General features: G+C 37.8%; 1 protein-coding gene across 1 annotated transcript in view; it reads left to right on the forward strand.

The window, feature by feature from the left end:
* PKHD1L1 (PKHD1 like 1) overlaps nucleotides 1–21,871 on the forward strand; it is a 136,202-nt gene that overhangs the window by 76,295 nt on the left and 38,036 nt on the right. Inside the window, exons 43-57 of the mRNA XM_054708359.1 lie at nucleotides 108–264; nucleotides 1,735–1,814; nucleotides 2,262–2,391; nucleotides 3,371–3,500; nucleotides 5,109–5,350; nucleotides 8,544–8,680; nucleotides 9,286–10,315; nucleotides 11,565–11,756; nucleotides 14,871–15,022; nucleotides 16,734–16,893; nucleotides 17,452–17,623; nucleotides 18,205–18,293; nucleotides 18,637–18,785; nucleotides 20,787–20,916; nucleotides 21,646–21,764. Coding sequence (XP_054564334.1) covers nucleotides 108–264; nucleotides 1,735–1,814; nucleotides 2,262–2,391; nucleotides 3,371–3,500; nucleotides 5,109–5,350; nucleotides 8,544–8,680; nucleotides 9,286–10,315; nucleotides 11,565–11,756; nucleotides 14,871–15,022; nucleotides 16,734–16,893; nucleotides 17,452–17,623; nucleotides 18,205–18,293; nucleotides 18,637–18,785; nucleotides 20,787–20,916; nucleotides 21,646–21,764 — 3,069 coding nt within the window. The remainder of the gene's footprint in view (nucleotides 1–107; nucleotides 265–1,734; nucleotides 1,815–2,261; nucleotides 2,392–3,370; nucleotides 3,501–5,108; nucleotides 5,351–8,543; nucleotides 8,681–9,285; nucleotides 10,316–11,564; nucleotides 11,757–14,870; nucleotides 15,023–16,733; nucleotides 16,894–17,451; nucleotides 17,624–18,204; nucleotides 18,294–18,636; nucleotides 18,786–20,786; nucleotides 20,917–21,645; nucleotides 21,765–21,871) is intronic.

Genomic DNA, 21,871 nt, shown 5'->3' on the forward strand with positions numbered 1-21,871 from the left:
TTCTATGCCCCTATGTTTATCATTTTCAGTTTCTTCTTTTTTCAGAAGTTGTATGAAGAATTCTGATAAAACCTCCGCATTTACGAGCCTCTCGTGTTCTGTTGCAGGAGAAGGCTGACTTCCTGTATGTCGATGCGTGGTCCTCCAACTGCTCGTGGGGAGGAGCGCCTCCTCCAGAGGAAGGGTCGCTGGTCGTCATTACGAAAGGACAGACAGTTTTGCTGGATCAGAACACCCCTATTCTGAAAATGTTGCTTATTCAGGGTAAATTTCTGAAAATTGGAATACTTCTGTACTTCATTGAACCAAAACTCATCATTACAAACATCCATAGTTGTATCATGTTTTTATGTGGCGTGTAGTACCGAGTCCTTTAAATTGAGTATCACAGTCCACTTGTGATATGGAACTATTTAGTGTATCGCAACCAGAATGTTTTGATGAAATACAATAGAAAATATCAGAATATATTGCGCTCATATGAGTAAGCATCTTTCAAAGCTAAATGTTATTTTAAGAAAATTTTGTTCAGTAACTGTGTGTGTATGTGTGTGTGCGTGTGCACACATGTGCATGCCTATACCCTTGCAGTGGAGCACAACAGTCAGAGGTATTTCCCACTTAGAAAAACACTGGTTTCATGGGTCCCAGAGGTTTGAAAACCATAGAAATTTATATGTAGGCAATAGGTTCTGTGGCTTTAAGCATTTATATTTAATGACCCCCCTGACCCCTTGGGTGCCAGATTGTGATTCTTACCTACACCTTTGAACCTGCTTTGTTACCTGGAGTTCTCTCTGCTTCTTGGTATTCTGTTTTAGCTACAGAAAACTAAATAGCCAGAACTGTTACAATTGCATGTAAAAGAAGCAATGATCAGCAAGAGTAAAATGCTCTGGGCTTTAGTGTATAAATTTTGCCATGTGGTTTTAGCTGCTCAAAAACCTTAGTAGCCTTAGCCCATTTGGCTCAGTGGATAGAGCGTCGGCCTGCAGACTGAAGGGTCCTGGGTTCAATTTCCATCAAGAGCACGTACCTTGGTTGCAGGCACGATCCCCTGCCCTGATCAGGGTATGCAGAAGGCAACCAATTGATATGTCTCTCTCACATCGATGTCTCTCTCTCTCTGTCTCTCTCACCCCCTTCCACTCTCTCTAAAAATCAATGGGGTAATGACGTTGGGTGAGGATTAATAACAAAGACCTTTGTTATTTTGTTTAAGTTTTAACTTCTGGGATAGTAGTAGTGCTTTAGTTGTTTGAAGTTATTAGCTATTGAACCCTTGGACAAGTTTTCTGTCCACAAATTTATAATAGTTCTATAAAAAATGTATTGTGGTACTATCTTTAATAGTGCTATTCAGGATATACATGTTACTAGTGAAAATTAGTGGATAAAAGTTCAATTAATTTGGCATTGTAATAGTTTCTATAAAAATACTTTTTCTTTCATTTTAATTATTTTAATTCTTAATTGATATTTTGTGGCCCTATGTTTGTAGAACTAGAATTCATGTGGCTGACTATTTAATAGCATTTAAAATAACCAATGGTCAAGATAAAAATCTGCCCTGGGATTTGATTTTCTACCACTTCCTGGGTCTTGTCTGAAGTTTTATATTTTATGTTGCCAAAGAGTGGAAGTGAAGTGACATGTAGATGAGAGCAAATAAGAATAAGAAGTTAAAAGTTAATATGTAATTGAATAAATATTTCAAAATTGTATGACTCCTAGGTGGAACTCTAATATTTGATGAAGCTGACATTGAACTCCAGGCAGAAAATATTCTAATTACAGATGGAGGCATTCTTCAGGTATATGAGAGAACCTGAGATCTGTTCATTGGTAACCTCTCTCCCTTTCTTTTAAAAAGCACGGTGTGTAAAATAGACAGTTATACCAAACTCTCATGTTTATCTTCGTATAGGTCTCTGTTATTTATATAAAATCCTTTTTCTGGGAGAAAAGTTTCCCAGAGTGTTCTTGTGCTTTTAATGAGAAGATAATAGCATATTACAATAGAGCAGAATTTAAAATAGAGCCGATAAAACTATTAGCTCTGAGATATGACTCAAGTCAGTCAGTTTACTTTCCAGAGGTCTGGCAGAGTGCATTTGGCCGACTAGAAATTATAAAGTTTACCTTTTGAAAGAAAGATACTGACAACGGAATAAGCAATTCTTGGAAGAAAAGGGAGAAAAGGAAAACATTACTTTGGACCGATTAGAATTGTGGATATGATGCTGTGAAATCCCTTGCAGATTGGGACGGAAGCATCCCCCTTTCAGCACAAGGCGGTCATCACCTTGCATGGGCACCTGCGGTCTCCTGAGCTCCCCGTGTATGGGGCCAAGACGCTGGCGGTGCGCGAGGGAGTCCTGGATCTGCATGGTAAGGGCCTGAAGGGCTCGCAGAATTGGTTGAGGAGACTAGCTACGAACGCAAGATAATGGTCCTGATAACTTTCTCTCAATGAAAACTTGCCAAGCTTCTCCTGTCTTTACACATTCCCTTTTCGCTTCTTTTTATCTTTTCCTTTGCTTGTCCAGGGCCAGGCCAGCCCGGCATAGGATCAAGACCGACAACCAAGGCCACTCTTGAGAAGCCCTTTGGGGCCTTTTCTAGATCCTTTCCACTTGCTCCCTTAACACATTTTGCCTAATTTAGCACTCACCGCAGTTCATTCTGATTGTTTATGGCCTCTTCTTGGAATATAACTATGAATTTAAAATTGTACTTTTGCATCACTGTATTCTGGAAAATGATGAACAAATAACAATGATTGTGATCATGTTTGAGGTATTAGGTTAACCTATTTGAAGGAAGCATGGTGCATTCTTTCTGTATTGAAGTATTTTATATTGGAATAATCTGTCTCTTTTATACATTTAGGATATATGCACATGATACCCCACTATGATCATAAATGCCCTGCATTGTGTTATATATATACACTAATGGAATTTTCAGAAATTCATACATTTCATTTGTCCCTAGAGTATCAATTTAAGCAATTTCTGTCAACAGTGACAAAGATAACAGGCCTCTGCCTGGTTAATCAATAGTATCATACCACATTTAGATTGCATTCATATAAAGGAGATGCTTCTAAATGGAATAGATTGGTGCAGAAGGATGTTTCTTAAATTATGAACCCAAACATGTAATAAACCTGATTGTTATTTGTATAAAGCAAGAATTCTACATACTGGCATTTCTTTTGTGAGAAAGGTATGAAATGCTAAGGTTAAAAAAAACAACAACACCTTCCTCAAATCGATTCAATCCAGGAAAAGATTAAAATGCATAAAGCTCTCAATAACCGAGAAAACACATCTTTAAAAATACTTGGGTTGTATGTTGGCTCCAGGTCTTCCTGTCCCCGTGGTCTGGACCCGTTTGGCTCATACTGCACACGCAGGGGATAGGACTTTGGTTTTACAAGAAGCAGTAACATGGAAACCCGGAGATAAGATTGTGGTTGCAAGCACAGGACACAGGTATGATCTCAGGTCCTGATAATTTAGATTTGTAAACAGAGATTTTTTTTTTAAACTATGTAAAAGAGGGATGATTCCGAAGGTCTACAACTATTTCATTTAAACTTGAAACCTCTAATAAAGAAACATGAACAGTCAAAAATGTATTTGCCAAATGTCAACATTGTGTTGATCATCGGTGTTGTTTTCATTGATTGACTGAATTTACAAAAAGAAAAATTATTAACTTGAACCTATAAGATAAATATATACAGTGAGTCCTCACTGAATGTAGGCGTTAGGTTATGTGGCATTAAGCGAAACAATGTACAAGGAAACCGAAGTTCACCATAGGCTAATTGATATAACCAAGAGTTAAGTTCCTACGACACCTTATCAATATTATTGCAAAGTGACATTGAGTGAAATGATGTTACTTGAGGACCTGCTGTACTAATAAAATATTTTGGTTGATTTTTACGGTTAGGCTCCCATGTAAGATTTTGTTTGAGAAAAGCATTCTGCTCTATAAGTCATTTGAAAACTTCTGACTTAGAGCTTTAGCCAAATACATTAATGCATGAAAACATGTAAATGATTGTTTGTGGTCACTAAAGACTAGAGTTGAAAGCAGTCAGTGAACTCTTTGTTAATTGTAGTCTCAGCAGTGGGTCCCATGGACCAAACTTTTTAGGAATGATTGAATAAAAGGAAAGAAATCATTTTAGAATGAGTGATGACTAACATGACCTTTTAGGTATCTCACATTTTAAAACTGAAACTGTTTATGACACTCAATTTCTTTTTTTAAAAAAATATATTTTATTGATTTTTTACAGAGAGGAAGGGAGAGGGATAGAGAGCTAGAAACATCGATGAGAGAGAATCATCGATCAGCTGCCTCCTGCACACCCCCTACCAGGGATGTGCCCGCAGCCAATGTATATGCCCTTGACCAGAATCGAACCTGGGACCTTTCAGTCCGCAGACCGACGCTCTATCCATTGAGCCAAACCGGTTTCGGCGACACTCAATTTCTGTTTAATTATATATTTTAGCCAATAAGGCATAAAAGGAAGAAAACTAATATTGCTAACTACATTATACCAGAATACTGACTGGGGAGGGAGCCAAGAGGAGCTTTATTTTTGCTTCATTGTTCAAATTGTGGGTAATGGGAAAATTGGATATCAGGGAACAAATAGTAATTTCTGATAAGAATCAGCTAAATTACGCTAAGGTCGTGACTCAATTTAGAATTAAAATTTAAGATGGCATTTTTAGTTTGCCATTTCATTGGTTAATCCTATTTGAGAGTTTATAAAGCAACTAGTTAAGAATACTACTTCAAAGTCAGTCTGTTGACACTTACTTCCACCAATACCATTTGTTAGGCTTGTGGCCATATTATTTTGCTTCTCTGGGCTTCAGTAAAATTGTATTACTGTAAGTTTATTTAGTTGCCCTAAGAAAATGAAATACCATCTTCAAATTTCTCTTCAGAATATTGAATGACAAAATTTTTTTTCGATTCACAGATAAAGTGTTCTAAATAGCATAAAACACACCAAAACAATGTTATGTTGATTTATATTAATTTTGAAAAATTTTTGTTAAAATTTTTAATAGACACAGTCAAAGAGAGAATGAAGAAAGGACCATCGCGTTTGTGTCTGCTGATGGCATAAACATAACACTGACTCACCCGCTGAATTACACACACTTAGGAATCACTGTCCCCCTTCCTGATGGAACTCTGTTTGAAGCAAGGGCAGAAGTTGGAATTCTTACAAGAAATATTTTAATAAGAGGATCTGATAATGTGGAGTGGCATCACGAAATTCCAGCATGTCCTGATGGATTTGACACAGGTAACTTTAGTAAATTTTAAGTGTGACCATTTAAAATGTTTTCAGAAATTGCAAAAACATTCCCAGGAGATAACTTCTGGACTAAGTTATGCTCTAGCCCATGATTTAAAATGAAAAAGGGTTATTTCTCACTGATACTGCATATGTCCAATATGGGTCAACAGGGGGCCTCTGCTTATGGCAATTATTCCAGGTTCTAGGCTGATGAAAACTCCATCTCAGCCTAGACTTCCGGAATCTCTGAGACAGCACACAAGATGGCTGGATCAGCTAATTACTTTGGTCCTAAAGTGACAGGTGTCTCCTCTACTCAGGTGCCATTAGTCAGACTAATTCTGAAATGCTTAACTTCGCACTTTCGTCACTAGTATACAAAGAGAACTGGATATGATGCTCATGGTTCTCTTACGTAATGTTTACCACAGCATTTGGTAATAGTCTTCTGACTATATTAAGTGACTCTCTTGGCAATGCTTATTTCATTCTACTTTTTTTCCCCCCCTCAGTATCAGTTCATCTGCATCAAGTCTCAAATATAGTACAATGTATTTTACAAGTCTAAATATGTTATGTAATCACTAATACCATCGCAATCCTATAAGCAGTTGAGTAGTAACAGATACAGCTTAGATAAAGCCTTTTCTTCAATGGGAAGTATAAATAAAGGCAAAAACCCACTGGATTCGATGTCAAATGACGTACATTCTAATTATAATTGTCAACCAAGAAAAAGTTCAGGCTGCAATAAAGAGAAAAAAAAAAAAACCCAAAACATTTACTGGAGCAAAAGGATTGCCATGGGGGAGACAATTTCAGATAGCGACCCAAACTGCGTTCTGAGCACAAAGAAAGGCAGGATTTAGAAAGACAAAAACCACGCAATGTAATTCTTTCAGGCAAATGAAGGATTGCTAGCTAGGTTAACGGATTGGTTGGTTCCAATATGCAAGCGGAAGGGGTTGGGAGAGAAAAAGTACAAGGAGAAGGTCAAGTCCACATGTGTCCACGCAGCAGTTGTTCCAGGATGTTTATGGCTCAGCCTCGAGCTGAGTTTGGCAACAGGGTTAGCAAGTTAATAGCAGCTCTGAGAACTGAAGCACAAGATGTGCACAGGCCACATACCCCACTTCCTTAACAGCCTCCTGACTGTATTAAGTGACTCTCTTGGCAATGCTTATTCCATTCTACTTTTTCCCCCCTCAGTATCAGTTCATCTGCATCAAGTCTCAAATGTCCATTAAACCTAGTTTCAAAGTGTTTAAAATAAGAATACTTCCTGTTCTGGTTATTACAGTAATAAGAATTAAGAGAGATAATGCATATCTAGTGCTATACAACTATAAGCTTGTATTAATGATGTTAATCCCCAAATTTGGGGAGGAAGCTTCAGAAATAAGACAAAATACCTTTATCAGTATTCATTCAACCATTCAAATATTTATTTAGTATCTTTGAAAAATACGATTGTAAGTGTTAGGGTTTGGCCAGTGATGCAGGCTGTGAAAAAATTCACAACTAAAAGAAGAGATGCACAGAGGAAGTTCATTTTACTTTCCATGAAGGTAAAGGGCCAAGTATACAGGGCAGGGAACAAAAAGTGACTTCCATTTTTAAAGAGTAAAACAGTTCAAGTGCCCATCAGTAGATGAGTAGATAAGAAAAAGCTGTGGTACATTTACACCATGGAATACTATGCAGCAGTAAAAAAAAGAAGAATCTCTTACCCTTTGACACAGCATGGAGGGACCTGGAGAGTATTGTGCTAAGTGAAATAAGCCAGTCAGAGAAAGACAAGTATCACATGATCTCACTCATATATGGAATGTAATGAACAAAATAAATTAATGAACAAAATAAATCCAGAGACATAGAAGCTTGGAATAGACTGTTGAATCTCAGAATGCAGGGGAAGGAGGTAGGTGGAAAGAGATCAACCAAAGAACTTGTATGCATATATGCATAACCCATGGATAACAGTAAATTTTTAAAAAAATATATTTTATTGATTTTTTACAGAGAGGAAGGGAGAGGGATAGAAAGCTAGAAACATCGATGAGAGAGAAACATTGACCAGCTGCCTCCTGCACACCCCCTACCGGGGATGTGCCCGCAACCAAGGTACATGCCCTTGACCGGAATCGAACCTGGGACCTTTCAGTCCACAGGCCGACGCTCTATCCACTGAGCCAAACCGGTTTTGGCAGTAAATTTTTTTTATTAAAAAAAAAAAGAGTAATGGCTGATGTAGCTAGGTGACAAGGAAGGGAGGAGTATTTGGAGCTGAAGTTGAGCAGATACCAGGGAGTTGCCTTGAAAAATTATAGTTTGTTTGCTTTCCAGGAGACAGTCTAAGGGTGGTGTCTTATCAGTATTTTTTCCAAGTCCGTAAAATATGCTTAGAGAAAAAGTTATGAAGAGTTCAAAAGAGGCTTGTGTGAAGGGGAGGAGGAAAGGGAACTTTCTACTACCTAGAGACTCCTTGCTGTGAATTATCCCTGAGTTCTAAAAACAGCAGGGAGGAGAGGGAATGCAAAAATGTAGCCTTGAGAGTAGCTTATCTTGTTTTGAGTTTGAATAGAGGGGCTCTTTGATCAGAGGAGCTAACAATCTAAGGGTTTAATTACCGGGTGCTTCTCATAAATTGTGGAAGGCCTTAGCAAAGGGGGGGGGGGGGAAGGTCTTTTTCCTGTCTTTACAGTACATATTTTAAGGAATGCAAAGGTAAATGAGACAAGGTATAAGGTACTTACCTTTCTTACTATCTAGAGGAGGATATGATGTGAATGCAAATAATTATGTTCCAAAATGAGATTAAAATTATATGTGAATAAAAAGAAATAATTAGTTATGAGGAACAAGTATTTTATTTTTTTATTTATTTTTAATTCTCACCTGAGGATATTTCTTTCCATTGATTTTTTTTTTTACAGAGTGGAAGGAGGGAAGGAAGACAGGGGAGAGAGAGAGAGAGAAAGAGAGAGAGAGAGGAAGAGAGAGAGAGAGCGATGTGAGAGATGTGAGAGAAACCGGGCTGGGAATCGAGCCTGCAAACTGAGATATGTGCCCTGCCTGCCCTCTTCGGTGCAGGGGCTGATGGTCTAACCACTGAGCAAATGGGCCAGGGTGAGAAAAAAAGTCTTTATAGAATTTTAGGATTTTGACAAGCTTTTTCTTTTCCTTTTCTTTTTTTAAGGTGAATTTGCTACACAGACATGTCTCCAAGGAAAGTTTGGAGAAGAAATAGGAAGCGATCAATTTGGAGGCTGCATTATGTTTCATGCTCCTGTACCTGGTGCTAACATGGTAACTGGAAGAATAGAATACGTAGAGGTAAGAGGCATTGTTATTAAATCACAATGTTTGCCCGAGGTTATCCATACAACAAATGTGTACTAAGTCCATACTGTTTGCCAGATGCTAGTTATAATCAAGCAGAGGAGGCCATGAACAAGGTACTGAGCCTTTCTAAATTTCAATTCCTTTGACTGTAAAATGAAGTTAATGATAGGTGGCTACTTCATAGGATTGTGATAAAGACAGTGCTCCTGCACACAAGACATGTCGTATAATATCAGGCACGTGGTCAACATTCAAGAAGTAGGAATTAGAAAAGAAGTCTTTTAAAAAGGAGTCTTATTTTGCTAAACATAAAAGTTTTATAATAGCCTGAGGTGAAAAGCAGAACAGTTAAAGACGGCTTTTGTTCATTCATTAATGTATCGGTATCCAGTATGAGCTGTTATATAATGAAGAAAACAAGGTGGGTTGGGGGCCAAATATTTTCTAATGGCAAACATGGAATAACATGGGAGATATTAATGTATTAATAATAATTAACATAAAGTTGGAAAGTGTTTTTAAACAAGCAAGTATGAGCTAGGTAAACTCTGTGTTTATGTAGACCACTAAATAGTCATGATTTCTGGGCTTGACAGGTGTTCCATGCTGGCCAGGCTTTTCGGTTGGGGAGATATCCAATACATTGGCACCTGCTGGGAGATTTACAGTTTAAATCTTATGTCAGAGGCTGTGCAATTCACCAGACATATAACAGAGCTGTTACTATCCATAACACTCATCACCTTCTGGTTGAGAGGAATATCATATATGATATCAAAGGAGGAGCATTTTTTATAGAAGATGGTATTGAACATGGCAATATCCTACAGTATAACTTGGCAGTATTTGTACAGCAAAGTACTAGTCTCCTGAATGATGATGTGACCCCAGCTGCATTTTGGGTAACCAACCCAAACAACACCATTCGGCACAATGCAGCTGCTGGGGGCACTCACTTTGGCTTCTGGTACCGAATGAATGACCACCCTGATGGGCCATCCTATGACCGAAACATCTGCCAAAAAAGAATTCCTCTTGGCGAATTCTTTAACAACACTGTTCATTCTCAAGGTTGGTTTGGAATATGGATATTTGAAGAATATTTCCCCATGCAAACAGGATCTTGTACTTCTACAGTGCCAGTGCCTGCAATATTTAATTCCCTTACTACTTGGAATTGTCAAAAAGGAGCTGAATGGGTCAATGGAGGTGCCCTTCAGTTCCATAACTTCATGATGGTAAATAATTATGAGGCTGGAATTGAGACCAAGAGGATCCTGGCCGCTTATATTGGAGGATGGGGTGAAACCAATGGAGCGGTGATTAAAAATGCCAAAATAGTCGGTCATCTTGATGAGTTGGGAATGGGGTCTGCATTTTGTACAATGAGAGGCCTGGTTCTCCCATTTAGTGAAGGCTTGACTGTGTCTTCCGTACACTTCATGAACTTTGACCGTCCCAACTGTGTAGCTTTGGGAGTGACATCCATCACTGGAGTTTGTAATGAGAGATGTGGAGGTTGGAGTGCCAAGTTTGTTGACATCCAGTATTTTCACACACCAAACAAGGCTGGCTTTCGATGGGAACATGAAGTGGTACTGATTGATGTCGATGGCTCACTCACAGGTAATGTTATAATTTCTGATAAAATACATTGTTAAAACGTTTGTGTTAACCCAGGGTTGAATTGTCAAAGCAGACTCAGCTGAGTCACCGATTTTACCCAGTACCAAACTGACTTAAGGATATAGGTCAACACTAGGCATTGATGAGACATTCCATTCTGGAAGAGCCCCAAACTATCAGATGTAGTCTCTAAATAATATACTTTTCCCCTCTACATTTGCACCTTGGTTTTGCATTAGCAGCACATTTTGAACAATAGTCATGGAAACATTGATCATAGAAGGAAGCCGCATTTCCATTTTATAATGCTTCCATTTTGTACTCAGTTAATTACACAGATAAGGAACTCCATATATGATTTCCCAAATTCTCCAGTCCATCATGGCCCATAAATACATAAATTCCAGGTTTATTTATATAAGTAATGTAAGACAGACTGGACATATCCTGCTCAAAGTAAGTTATAGGCCTGATATTAATCTTTTTCTTTCCAGTTTAAATTATTAATTTGGAATTAGTTCAAGAAATATATTAACTAAGAACATTTTTTTACCATTTCAAGTTCAGTGTATGTCACATTTTAAAAATTCTTAGTTTCTAGAATTTAATGTCTTTATAAAGTTTTAATGCTAAAGATATGTCTAAATAAGATAGCAAGGGTGTGTGTGAGGGAGAGATTCTGCCTAATACTTTAGAAGAAAGAGAAAATTGACAAGTAAAACTACAGATACTAATAATTTACTTTTAAAAGACTTTGAAAGATGGAAGAAGATTCATCTTAATATTTAAACAGAGTTCTCAACTATGTTTGTTGACTTCTGTCTCCTGTTCTAATGGTGGCTTTAATACAGAGAACATTTGGATGGTTCTAATATAAAGCTTTGTGTAACCTTTATTAGTTTATTTAATTCAGCTTAGATTTTTCATGTTAGTTAGCAGTCCATTGGTTAAGCATACAGGCTCTATGACAGATTGCTGGATTTGAATCTTGGCCAAGTTACTTATCTCACTTCCTATCCCCTACTTGGGCTCTCATGGGTGTCTCAGATCCCACATTCATAATTAACTACCTGAGTAGTGTCCACTGCAAAGCATCTGTATGAAGTCTCTTTGTCCCATGTCAAAAAAAAAAAAAAAAAGGTGATAAGACCTTTAGATTTTATTAGCAGTACAATGGATCACAGTACCTTTACGTTTTTCAGTTTTATAACATGAAGTAGGAAACATGCTGATTGTGTTCATTTCCTAGGTCACAAAGGATACACTGTCATTCCACACAGCTCATTGCTGGACCCTTCTCACTGCACTCAGGAAGCTGAGTGGAGCGTAGGGTTCCCTGGGTCTGTCTGTGATGCCTCGGTCAGCTTCCACCGTTTAGCTTTCAACAAGCCTTCTCCCGTGTCTCTGCTTGAAAAGGATGTGGTTCTCTCAGACTCTTTTGGTAAGTGGAATAGAAGAGTTTAAACCACCCTGGCCTGTGTGGCTCAGTTGGTTGGGCGTCATCCCATGCACACGAAGGTTGCTGGTTCGATTCCCAGTCAGGCCTCATGTCCAGGTTGTGTGCTCCATCCCCAGTAGGGAACATGCAGGAGACAGCTGATGGACGTTTCTCTCCCTCTCCCTTCCTCTCTCTCTCTGAAAAAAATCAATAGAAGTAAAATATTTTTTAAAAGGTTAGTTTAAACCACTAATTGAAATATTTTTCTCAGTTTTCATCATCATCTTCTTCAGTTGTCGCTCGCTCTTTAGAACATTGGGAAAAGCGTATTTGTATGTCAGAGCTAGACAGGAAACAAATACACTCAAAATGGGCATGTGAGGAGTATCAAATAAATGCATGAACCAGTATGATCTTCTGCTGATTAAGGAACATCCAGCCAGTATTATGACAAAGCAGGAAAGCTGGAATAGCCCTTAGAGCAAGACAGTATATAAATATACCATTGTTCCTGCCACTGAAGGCAAATACTTTTTATTATCTTTGCTGATTGAAGTAAGATGGGGGAGTATTTGCTCGGTGAGGAGCTTGCACACCAGATAGCAGAGACTATTGATCTACCGATTTGTTTCAGGAAAGATGCTGTACCTGAAACAATGGATGTGCTTGACATCATTACCATGACTAGATTGCATTAATTTATTGTCATTATTAATGATCCATCTGGCATTTGCACCAGCCAAACAAGCAAGTTAACTGGGGATATGGTAGGAATCCTGGTGTTTGCATCTCTCAGATCTTTCACTGTGGCGCTAATATCTGCATCTCCCCCTGAAGGATTTGGAATTGCTTATATTTTATTATCTTGGTGAAGGGTCGGGGAGGGATGGCTCCTAGAGTGTTCACTCAATCCTTCCTACCAGATTTCCCCTCACTGCATTAGCTAGGGAACCAGTGTAGGGATTCTTCCAGTTGAATATAACTGTTCTCATTATACCTGACCTCACCTACTCTGATTGGCTTAGATCCATATATATCTCTCTTTATCTTTCCACCCATTCATTGATGCATCATCTCTCTAGGACTTATTAGTTAAAATAGCTATCTACAATTTATCCACTCTCACATACATTGTTCTGATGAATTGCAGATTGTGGAAAATAGGAAATGCATTGATGAATCAAAGATTTGCTAAACAGATAGGTATCAAATATAGTGTTCTGCATTTTCTGCATAAATTTAAATGATGTAGCTTCTTGGTGATAGTATATAAAGCAGTAATCATCAAGATCTAATCTAAACATATAACAAGGAAACTATCCACACCTTCCAAGAATTATTAGGTCTTGGCTCTAAACTGATACTAATCCTCAAACACCCTGAATGCCTACCAGCTTACGAAGGCCAGGTGACAGGTTGCATCTTTGCTCAGTCTCACAATGCATCCAGTGGGGCCACTGGCCCAACTTATGGTTATTTCTCCAGTTCCAGAATGTATCATGGGAATAGATATAGAATGGGAATAGATATAGAACTCTGTTTGAAGGACAGAAAATTCTTGCAAGAAAAATTTCCATAAGACCATCTGATAACATGGAGTAGAGTAACAAAATTCTAGGATTGATGGATTTGACACAGCTAATTTTAGCAGCTATAATGTGACTGGTATAATCATGCTATACATTTTCAAAATCCATTTGTCATATATCGAGATGCATGATTTTAGTTTCAAATTGCAAGTTTCTACTGTGTAAATATTATTAAATGCAGAAATGCTGATACTGATTTTAGGTAACATTATGAAAATACTAGAGACCCGATGCACGAAATTCATGCAAGAGTAGGCCTTTCTTCCCCCGGCTGCCAGAACTGGCTTCCCTCTGGCACCCTGGACCTGGGCTTCCCTTGGCTGCCAGCAGGCACCAGGGACCTGGGCTTTCCTCACAGCCCCAGCTTCGTCTGGAAGGTCGTCCGGAAGGACATCTGGTCTAATTAGCATATTATGCTTTTATTATTATAGATTTGCAATATATTGAAGAAAATGGTTAATGTTGACACTAATATAGGAGAAATAAATGTACTTGGATTCTGTTAATAAAATCTTCTTTTCTCTCTCTTATATCAATAAATAAAAACTTCAACAAGTTTACTAGATCAGTGGGAAATAAGGTTTAACATAACTTTACATATGTCTTAATATATCCTCATCAAAGCATCTCATACATGATGATGTATCTTTATGTAAATATGCATATGAAGTTAGAACAGATGGTCAATAAATTTGAGATACTTATTCTTTATATACTATTTTTTAAATATCAACTTCAAAGAATTTATATTTTAGTCCAAAATGCTTAAAATCAACATAATGAAAAAGATTGTAACTGAGAAAATTAAGATAAAAACAAATAACTTCAAAAATGAAAGTAGGTTTTATCCAGCCAGCATGGCTCAGTGGTTGAGCATCAACCCATAAACCAAGAGGTCCCAGATTCAATTCCCAGTCAGGGCACATGTCCATGTTTTGGGCTGGATCCCAAGTAGGGGGGTGCAGGAGGCAGCTGATCAGTGTTTCTATCTGTCTATTCCTCTCCCTTCCTCTTTCTCTAAAATCAATAAAAACACATTTTTTACAAAAGAAGTTCTAAATCAAGCTTTTCACTCATACTTGGTATGCAGACTTTGATTAACTCAACAAATATAAGAGAATCTAATAAAGAATCAGAACTTATGTTTGCATACATTGCAAATGAATTATTCTGAAGAATTAAGTTCTTAAGAGAATAGAAATGGGATTATATTTTAGATAAATGATATTTAAAGAATTTAATTACTATACTTTAGCATTTCTGTCATAGTAATCATCATCATTATGTTTCAATTTTTTTTTTCTTTCCCTAAGGAATAAAGACTTTATCTCAGTTCAGAAGCCCAAGTGAGAAACATTTTATGTTTCAGTTAAACATTGACATTTAGAATATAGTGAAATGCTATACTGGCCTCTTTAGAGACTTCCATAGATAGACAAATATTTTACATTTGCATTTGTTCATAAAAGGAGGGATTTTTCTAGAGGTAGAGATTACTATTATTTGTTTGTTTTATGTTCTCCTACAGGCACAAGCATTATTCCCTTTCGGAAGAAACGACTGACTCATATGTCTGGATGGATGGCTCTGATTCCAAATGCAAAGCACATTAACTGGTACTTTAAAGGTGTGGATCACATAACCAACATATCATACACATCAACATTCTATGGATTTAAGGTAAACAAAGAGCTATAACATCCATCTTCTAATAATTAAGATTGAACGTTACTCAACCACAGGGTACATTCTCATCCTTGCTCTGATTGTTTGGACCAGAATGCTCTTGTCTCACATGTTGGCCTTTTAAAGTCCTGTACCCCCTCCATGACCCACCCTAAATCTAAGAGAAGTAAAAAAAAAAAACGTTTCTTATTTAAGAATCAGAAGTAAGCAATCTTCTTGCCATATTCCCAAGGTGCTATACTTGTGCCCTGTTACTATTACCATGATAATAACTAACACTTATTGAGTACTTAGGATGTTTCAGATACTGATTAAGGGCTTTACTAATAATAAAATTATGAGATATATCAGAAAATTCTAAAACATAGTCCAAGTCCTGTTGTGCCCATCACCCACCTCTATCTGAATTGAATTTACCCTGAATATTTATGTTTGATTTTTAAAATAAATAAACATTTTAAATGAAGTGGAAGTTCCCTGTATGGCTTATGGCTTACCCTGGTCTCACTTCTTACTCTCCACCTCTAATGGTAACCATTATCCTGAATTGGGTGTCTTCATCTTCTTCATTCATATTCTTATACTACATATGTGCAGCCAAAAAGAAAGAAACCCTAGCATTTTTGCATTGTTTTGAATGTTTACAAACATTATAGAAATAACATGTGTTTCAAACACATACATATATATATGTGGGTGTTGAGATTTATATATGTGGGTGTATGTATATATATATAAATAGAGAGAGAGAGAGAGAGAGAGAGAGAGACTTTTATTGCTTTAGTGACAGCATTAGCATTATAAACAAAATATAAATACAAGATGAAAAAGAAACTAAAACCAAAACTTGTCCTAATATATGGGCTAATTCTGTCATCTTAATTAATGTAGATTAGGCAGGGAATCCTATGTAATAAAAGAGTAATATGCAAATTGACTGTCACTCCAACACACAAGATGGCCACCCTCATGTGGTCAAAGATGGCTGTCTCCATGTGTCCACAAGATGGCCTGCAGGGGAGAACAGTTGGGAGGGACCCAGGCCAGCAGGGGAGGGCAGTTAAGGAGGGACCAGGCCTGCAGGGGAGGGCAGTTGAGGGGGACCAGTCTGCAGGGGAGGGCAGTTGGGGGGGGAACCAGGCCTGCAGGGGAGGGCAGTTGGGGGCAACCAGGCCAGCAGTGGGGGGCAGTTAGGGGCAACCAGGCTGGCAAGGGAGGGCAGTTAGGGGTTACCAGGCCAGCAGGGGAGAGCAGTTGGGGGTGACCAGGCCTGCAGGGGAGGACAGTTAGGGGTTACCAGGCTGGCAGGGGAGGGTAGTTAGGGGTGACCAGATCGGCAGGGGAGGGCAGTTAGGGGCAATCAGGCCGACAGGGGAGCAGTTAGGTGTCGATCAGGCTGCCACGGGAGTGGTTAGGGGGTGATCAGGCTGGCAGGTAGAAACGGTTAGGGGCAATCAGGCAGGCAGGCAGGCCGGAGAGTGGTTGGGAGCCAGCAGTCCTGGATTGTGAGAGGGATGTCCGACCACCCATTTAGGCCCGATCCCACGGGATGGGGCCTAAACGGGCAGTCAGACATCCCTCGAGGGGTCCCAGATTGGAGAGGGTGCAGGCTGGGCTGAGGGACACACACCCCCGTGCATAAATTTTGTGCACCGGGCCTCTAGTTAACATATAAAACAAGTCACTTTTTTGCAAACTTTTATAGGAAGAAGACTATGTCATCATATCTCATAACTTCACTCAAAATCCTGATATGTTTAATGTTATTGATATGAGGAATGGCTCCTCAAATCCTTTGAGCTGGAATACCAGCAAGAATGGAGACTGGCACCTTGAAGCAAACACTAGTACTCTGTATTACTTGGGTATGTATTTATTAGCCAGAAGTGGTTATTTTATCTAATGCTTTATCTAAAAGAGGAGAAAAATTGCTTAGTGAGCAAATGTGTTACACAGTTATATAGCAGGATTCAAGAAATGTTTGTTGAATGAAAAGACTGGAGGTAAAATTTATGCTGGGAAAGACTTGAGTTGAATTAAAAACTTACATTTTATGATTGGAGATGACACAAACATTTTTAATTTAAATGTGGCCCCAAAATTTATTTCCCAAAATTAGAGGTAATGAGTACAATGGAAGTTGTCATCATATATTTTGTTTTCATTTTTATTATTTAATTATTTTTTAAAAATGAAAATATTTTAAAATAATTTTAAATTGTAAAATATTCATTTTTTCCAAGATATTTTGACTACGTGCTTCTCAATAAAATGCGATTTGTCAGAATTTCCCCATATATATTCCATTCATTTGAATTATACCAAGTTACTATCTAAAGAATATTTTCACATAGCTATGATTTTGCTTACATTTGAGTACTTTGGTCACCATGTTAATTTAAACTGCTTTACTTCACTTTTAGTGTCAGGGAGAAATGACCTTCCTCAAAGCCAGCCCGTGTCTGGGAACCTGGATCCTGATGTGAAAGATGTTATTATTAATTTCCAAGCTTACTGCTGCATTCTCCAGGATTGCTTTCCTGTGCATCCGCCATCAAGAAATCCAATTCCCAGGAAGCGACCAGCCACATATAAGTAGATAGGCCTTCTGTTTGTTACTACCTTCAGTTGCACAAACCTTTTCATATGTCACTCCTGGGTCCCCTGCTGCACAGTGCCTCGTGGGTCACAAAGCACTTCCACACTCATTACTTCACTTGAGCCTTACAATGACCCTGATTGGGAAATGGAAAAATCCTACAGAAATTATGTGTCAATCTCAGACTGGCAGAATGTTAGATCTGAATTACTAGACCAATTCCCTTATTATATAGTGAAGTCCAATGACCTTAAGTGAATTACCTGAGATCCCAGAACTCTTTGGTGACACATCCTGAGCAGCAAAATTAGTGTATCACAATAAGGAGTTAGTGGGTGGAAAAGTGGTTCAGATTGTGGTGGAAAGGAAGTTTTCTTCAATGGAGAAAAAAATTATATAGGCATTTATGTGTGTTGAGTATGTTACTAATTTCACATATTAGCTTGTCTACTTAGTGAAGTTATACACTATTTAATTTGCATTCTAGCATCCTCAAATCATCTAGTATATTGCTACACCCTCAGGAGATGGTCATTAGATGCAGAGAGATAATGGACTATTTTTCTTTTGTTTTCAGCTTATGGTCAAATGATTCTTTTTGGCAATCATCTCGGGAAAATAATTATACCATACCTCACCCAGGAGCAAATGTGGTTATCCCTGAAGGTAAATACAGAAAGAAGTAAAATGCTTGTGTTTGTGCAACTTTGGGATAGATGCCACACAATAGTTAGCATTCCTCTTCTATAAAGCACACCTCAGGAAATAGCAAATGTGGAGATGGAGTCTGGTATCGTGTCCTGGATAACAGATGCTTTCCAGGTTTCATGTGAACTTAAACCTGAGTATTAAGAATGTAGATTTTTTTCAGGGCAGACAAGAATCAGTCACTGTGTGGGGAAAGGGTTGGACACGTCAAACCAAGACTCACTGAGAAGGTTGCCTATGGTTTTATCTATCAGCAATAACCTTCGGATTATATTTCTTATATTAAAGTCTTCTTTTATAGGAACATGGGTTGTAGCAGACACAGATATTCCACCACTGGAAAGGCTCATTATTTGGGGGGTTCTGGAACTGGAAGATAGACATAATGTGGAAGCTGCAGAGTCTTCTTACAGAAAAGTCGTTTTGAATGCTACCTACATATCACTGCAGGTAAGAGTAAAGGTCTTATAATGTATTAACCAAATTCTAAAATGTTGGAGGTTTACTGAAAAATTATAAGAAAGCATATTCAATTGATAAAGTAAGAAAGAAACAGCTGGCTCTTGCCCTTGAAGTCTAGTATATTTCTCCTCTTCTTTATATTGTGGACTAAGCATTCCTTATGGAGTGATTATCATGCTACTCTTAGTGTAAGGCTTGCTCATTTCCAGTCCTACAAAGGATAGTTGTGTTATTGTAAGGTGCAGTTAAACTCACAGCTTGACCCAACCAACAGAGAATCCCCAGGAGTCCTGGGAAAACTTAAAAGATTTTAAGCCTTTTCAAAGAATTTATATGCATATATGCATAACCTATCGACACAGACCATAGGGCAGTGAAGGACTGAGGGGGCGGGGTACAAGGTGGAGGGGGTTAATGGGGAAAATAGGGGAAATCTGTAATACTTTCAACAATAAAGATACATGTTTTTTAAAATAAAGAAAACAAGTAGTATTTCCTGAAATGATTGAATGTAGGTGGAATTATGAAAACAGAATCAGACTAATAAAAATATTTCAGTAGTTTAGAACAATCGCTTCATTCTCAGAAACCTCAGATAGTCTTGATCATGTAACCATTTAACCCAGGGGTGGGAATGTCTGGACCCAGCCCGTACAAGGCCCATGAATTATTTGGTCTGGCCCTGCCAAGGCATTAAGCGTGAGTTAATTAAATGTTTGACCAAATATAACAGGCTACTTTTTAAGTTAATAATTTTGTATGGCCCACAAATGATGTTATAAATATCCAAGAGGCCCTTGGCAGAAAAAAGGTTCCCACCCCTAGAATCAGTCTAATTGTTCTGTCAGTCTTTTATTATTATTATTATTATTATTATATTATTATTATTTTTATTGATTTCAGAGAGGGAGAGGGAGAGAGAGATAGACACATCAATGATGAGAAAGAATCATTGATCAGCTACCTCCTGCATGCCCCACTCTTGGGATCAAGCCCGTAACCTGTGCAGGTGTCCTGACCAGGAATCAAACTGTGGCCTCCTGGTTCATAGGTCGATGCTCAACCACTGAGCAACACCAGCCAGGCAGTCTTTTATTATTATTCATTTAAAAGAATGGCCTAACCAAAAAGCTATTAACACCATCTATAATAATAAAAAGCATAATATGCTCATTACACTGTACAGCCAAACGACCTTCCGGACGACCTTCCGGATGAAACAAGGGCTGCGAGGACCAAGGCAGCCTCCGTGGCTTTGAGGGCTGAGCCCCTTGCATGAATTTCATGCACCAGGCCTCTAGTTAAAAAATAAAAGTGTATAGTAGCTTGTCTTTGGTAAAACTAAGCTTTTAATATTTTAAAGGTGTGATATTTTAGTTACATGTGTGAGCTTTGAGGCAAGTTAAAGCTACAATTGAATCCATGCCTCACTGTTTAATAGTTGGGTAACCTTGGGAAAGTTATTCGACTACTTTTAGCATCAGTTTTCTTACCATTTTATAGGTAAGAATAATAACAACTCATGGGTTTAGTGTAAAGGTTATGTGGTACAATATAGGTAAAGCCTTACACAGTATGCCTGACATAGAATCAGCAAGCATTTAGTAATAGCTTTTATTACTAACAATCATGGCTCATAAATGGCACAGCTTGGATGTAAGTAGATGAATGTATTATATATAGGCCATATTATTTTACAATCCAGTGTGATCTGTTCAAACAGCACTAGTTTAGGTCTTAAAAGGTCCCAGTTTTAGGTCCAGTTCTGAAAGTAAATAGATATTGAACTTGACCTTGGAAAATTAAATTGCTTATCCCATAGTGAATAGATTAAGTTGAGGTCACTTCCAGTTATAATACTGTTCTTTGTATAACAGAATTTATTCATTTTCACTAGACAAGGCTTCCAGTCTTCCCAATTCCTTTTTTATGGGGGAAATTTTTTTCTGTTCAGTTTTTAAGTATTGACAATTTTCTGCTTCACTGCAGGGAGGTAGACTAATTGGTGGCTGGGAAGATAACCCTTTTAAAGGAGAATTACAGATTGTTCTTAGAGGAAATCATTCTACTCCAGAGTGGGCTTTTCCAGAAGGACCAAATCAAGGATCAAAGGTCTTAGGTATGTGTTTCCAGACACTAAAAGTATCATGCATATCAGTTTTAAGACTGTACTTTAAAATATTATTATTATTAGTTCATGATTGTATGGTTCAGAAGCTTTTACAAATATTTATTTATAGTAAAGGATTATAAAAGTGGCAGAGATTTTTAAAAATTAAGTCATGTTACATTAAGTTAGATAGAGATGTGTATATTTTAAGTAAAAAAATAATTCATTATAAAACTAACATTAACAAATCTCCCCATATGCACATTATACATCTCCAATCTGACTTTCTTCATAATCTTTCTTTTCTATAAGCAATAATTATTTTCATATTTTAGTGCTTTTTTTCCTAAATGTTATGGATGTCTTTCCAGATCAATATTTGCAGATAACACCCTTTTCTTTTATAGCATATTGCACCATGGAATTAGTATATTACAGTTTATCCTATCCTTCTATTGAAATACAATTTAATTAATTCTAGTTTCCTCATATTTTCAAATATTGTTGAACTAAGCATCTTCATTCATATATTCTTGTGTACTGGCCTTAATGTCTATTCACTTCTATTCCTAGAAGTGAATCAAAGTGCCAAAGCTCTGAGCAGATGACCCCAATGGTTTCATTCATTCTAAAATGTTCAATCACTTATTAGAATATATCAAGAACAGTTTCATTTTATTTCAGCACCTAACTCAGTACTGTGTGGTGAGTAAGTAGCAGTGTGCTTTTCTCCTGCAGGGGTGTTTGGTGAGCTGGACCTTCATGGACTTCCACGTTCGATATATAAAACTAAACTCTCAGAAACCGCGGAAGCAGGTTCCAAAGTCCTGTCTCTGATGGATGCTGTGGATTGGCAGGTAGAGGAAACACTATGTGGTGGAAAGTGAACACACACAATGGGTCAACGTAAAAAAGGTTTCTTCTTTATTCTCATGGACATTTATTTCTCATATGATTAGCCAGT

This window comes from Eptesicus fuscus, chromosome 19, assembly GCF_027574615.1.
Source record: "Eptesicus fuscus isolate TK198812 chromosome 19, DD_ASM_mEF_20220401, whole genome shotgun sequence".
NCBI lineage: Eukaryota > Metazoa > Chordata > Mammalia > Chiroptera > Vespertilionidae > Eptesicus > Eptesicus fuscus.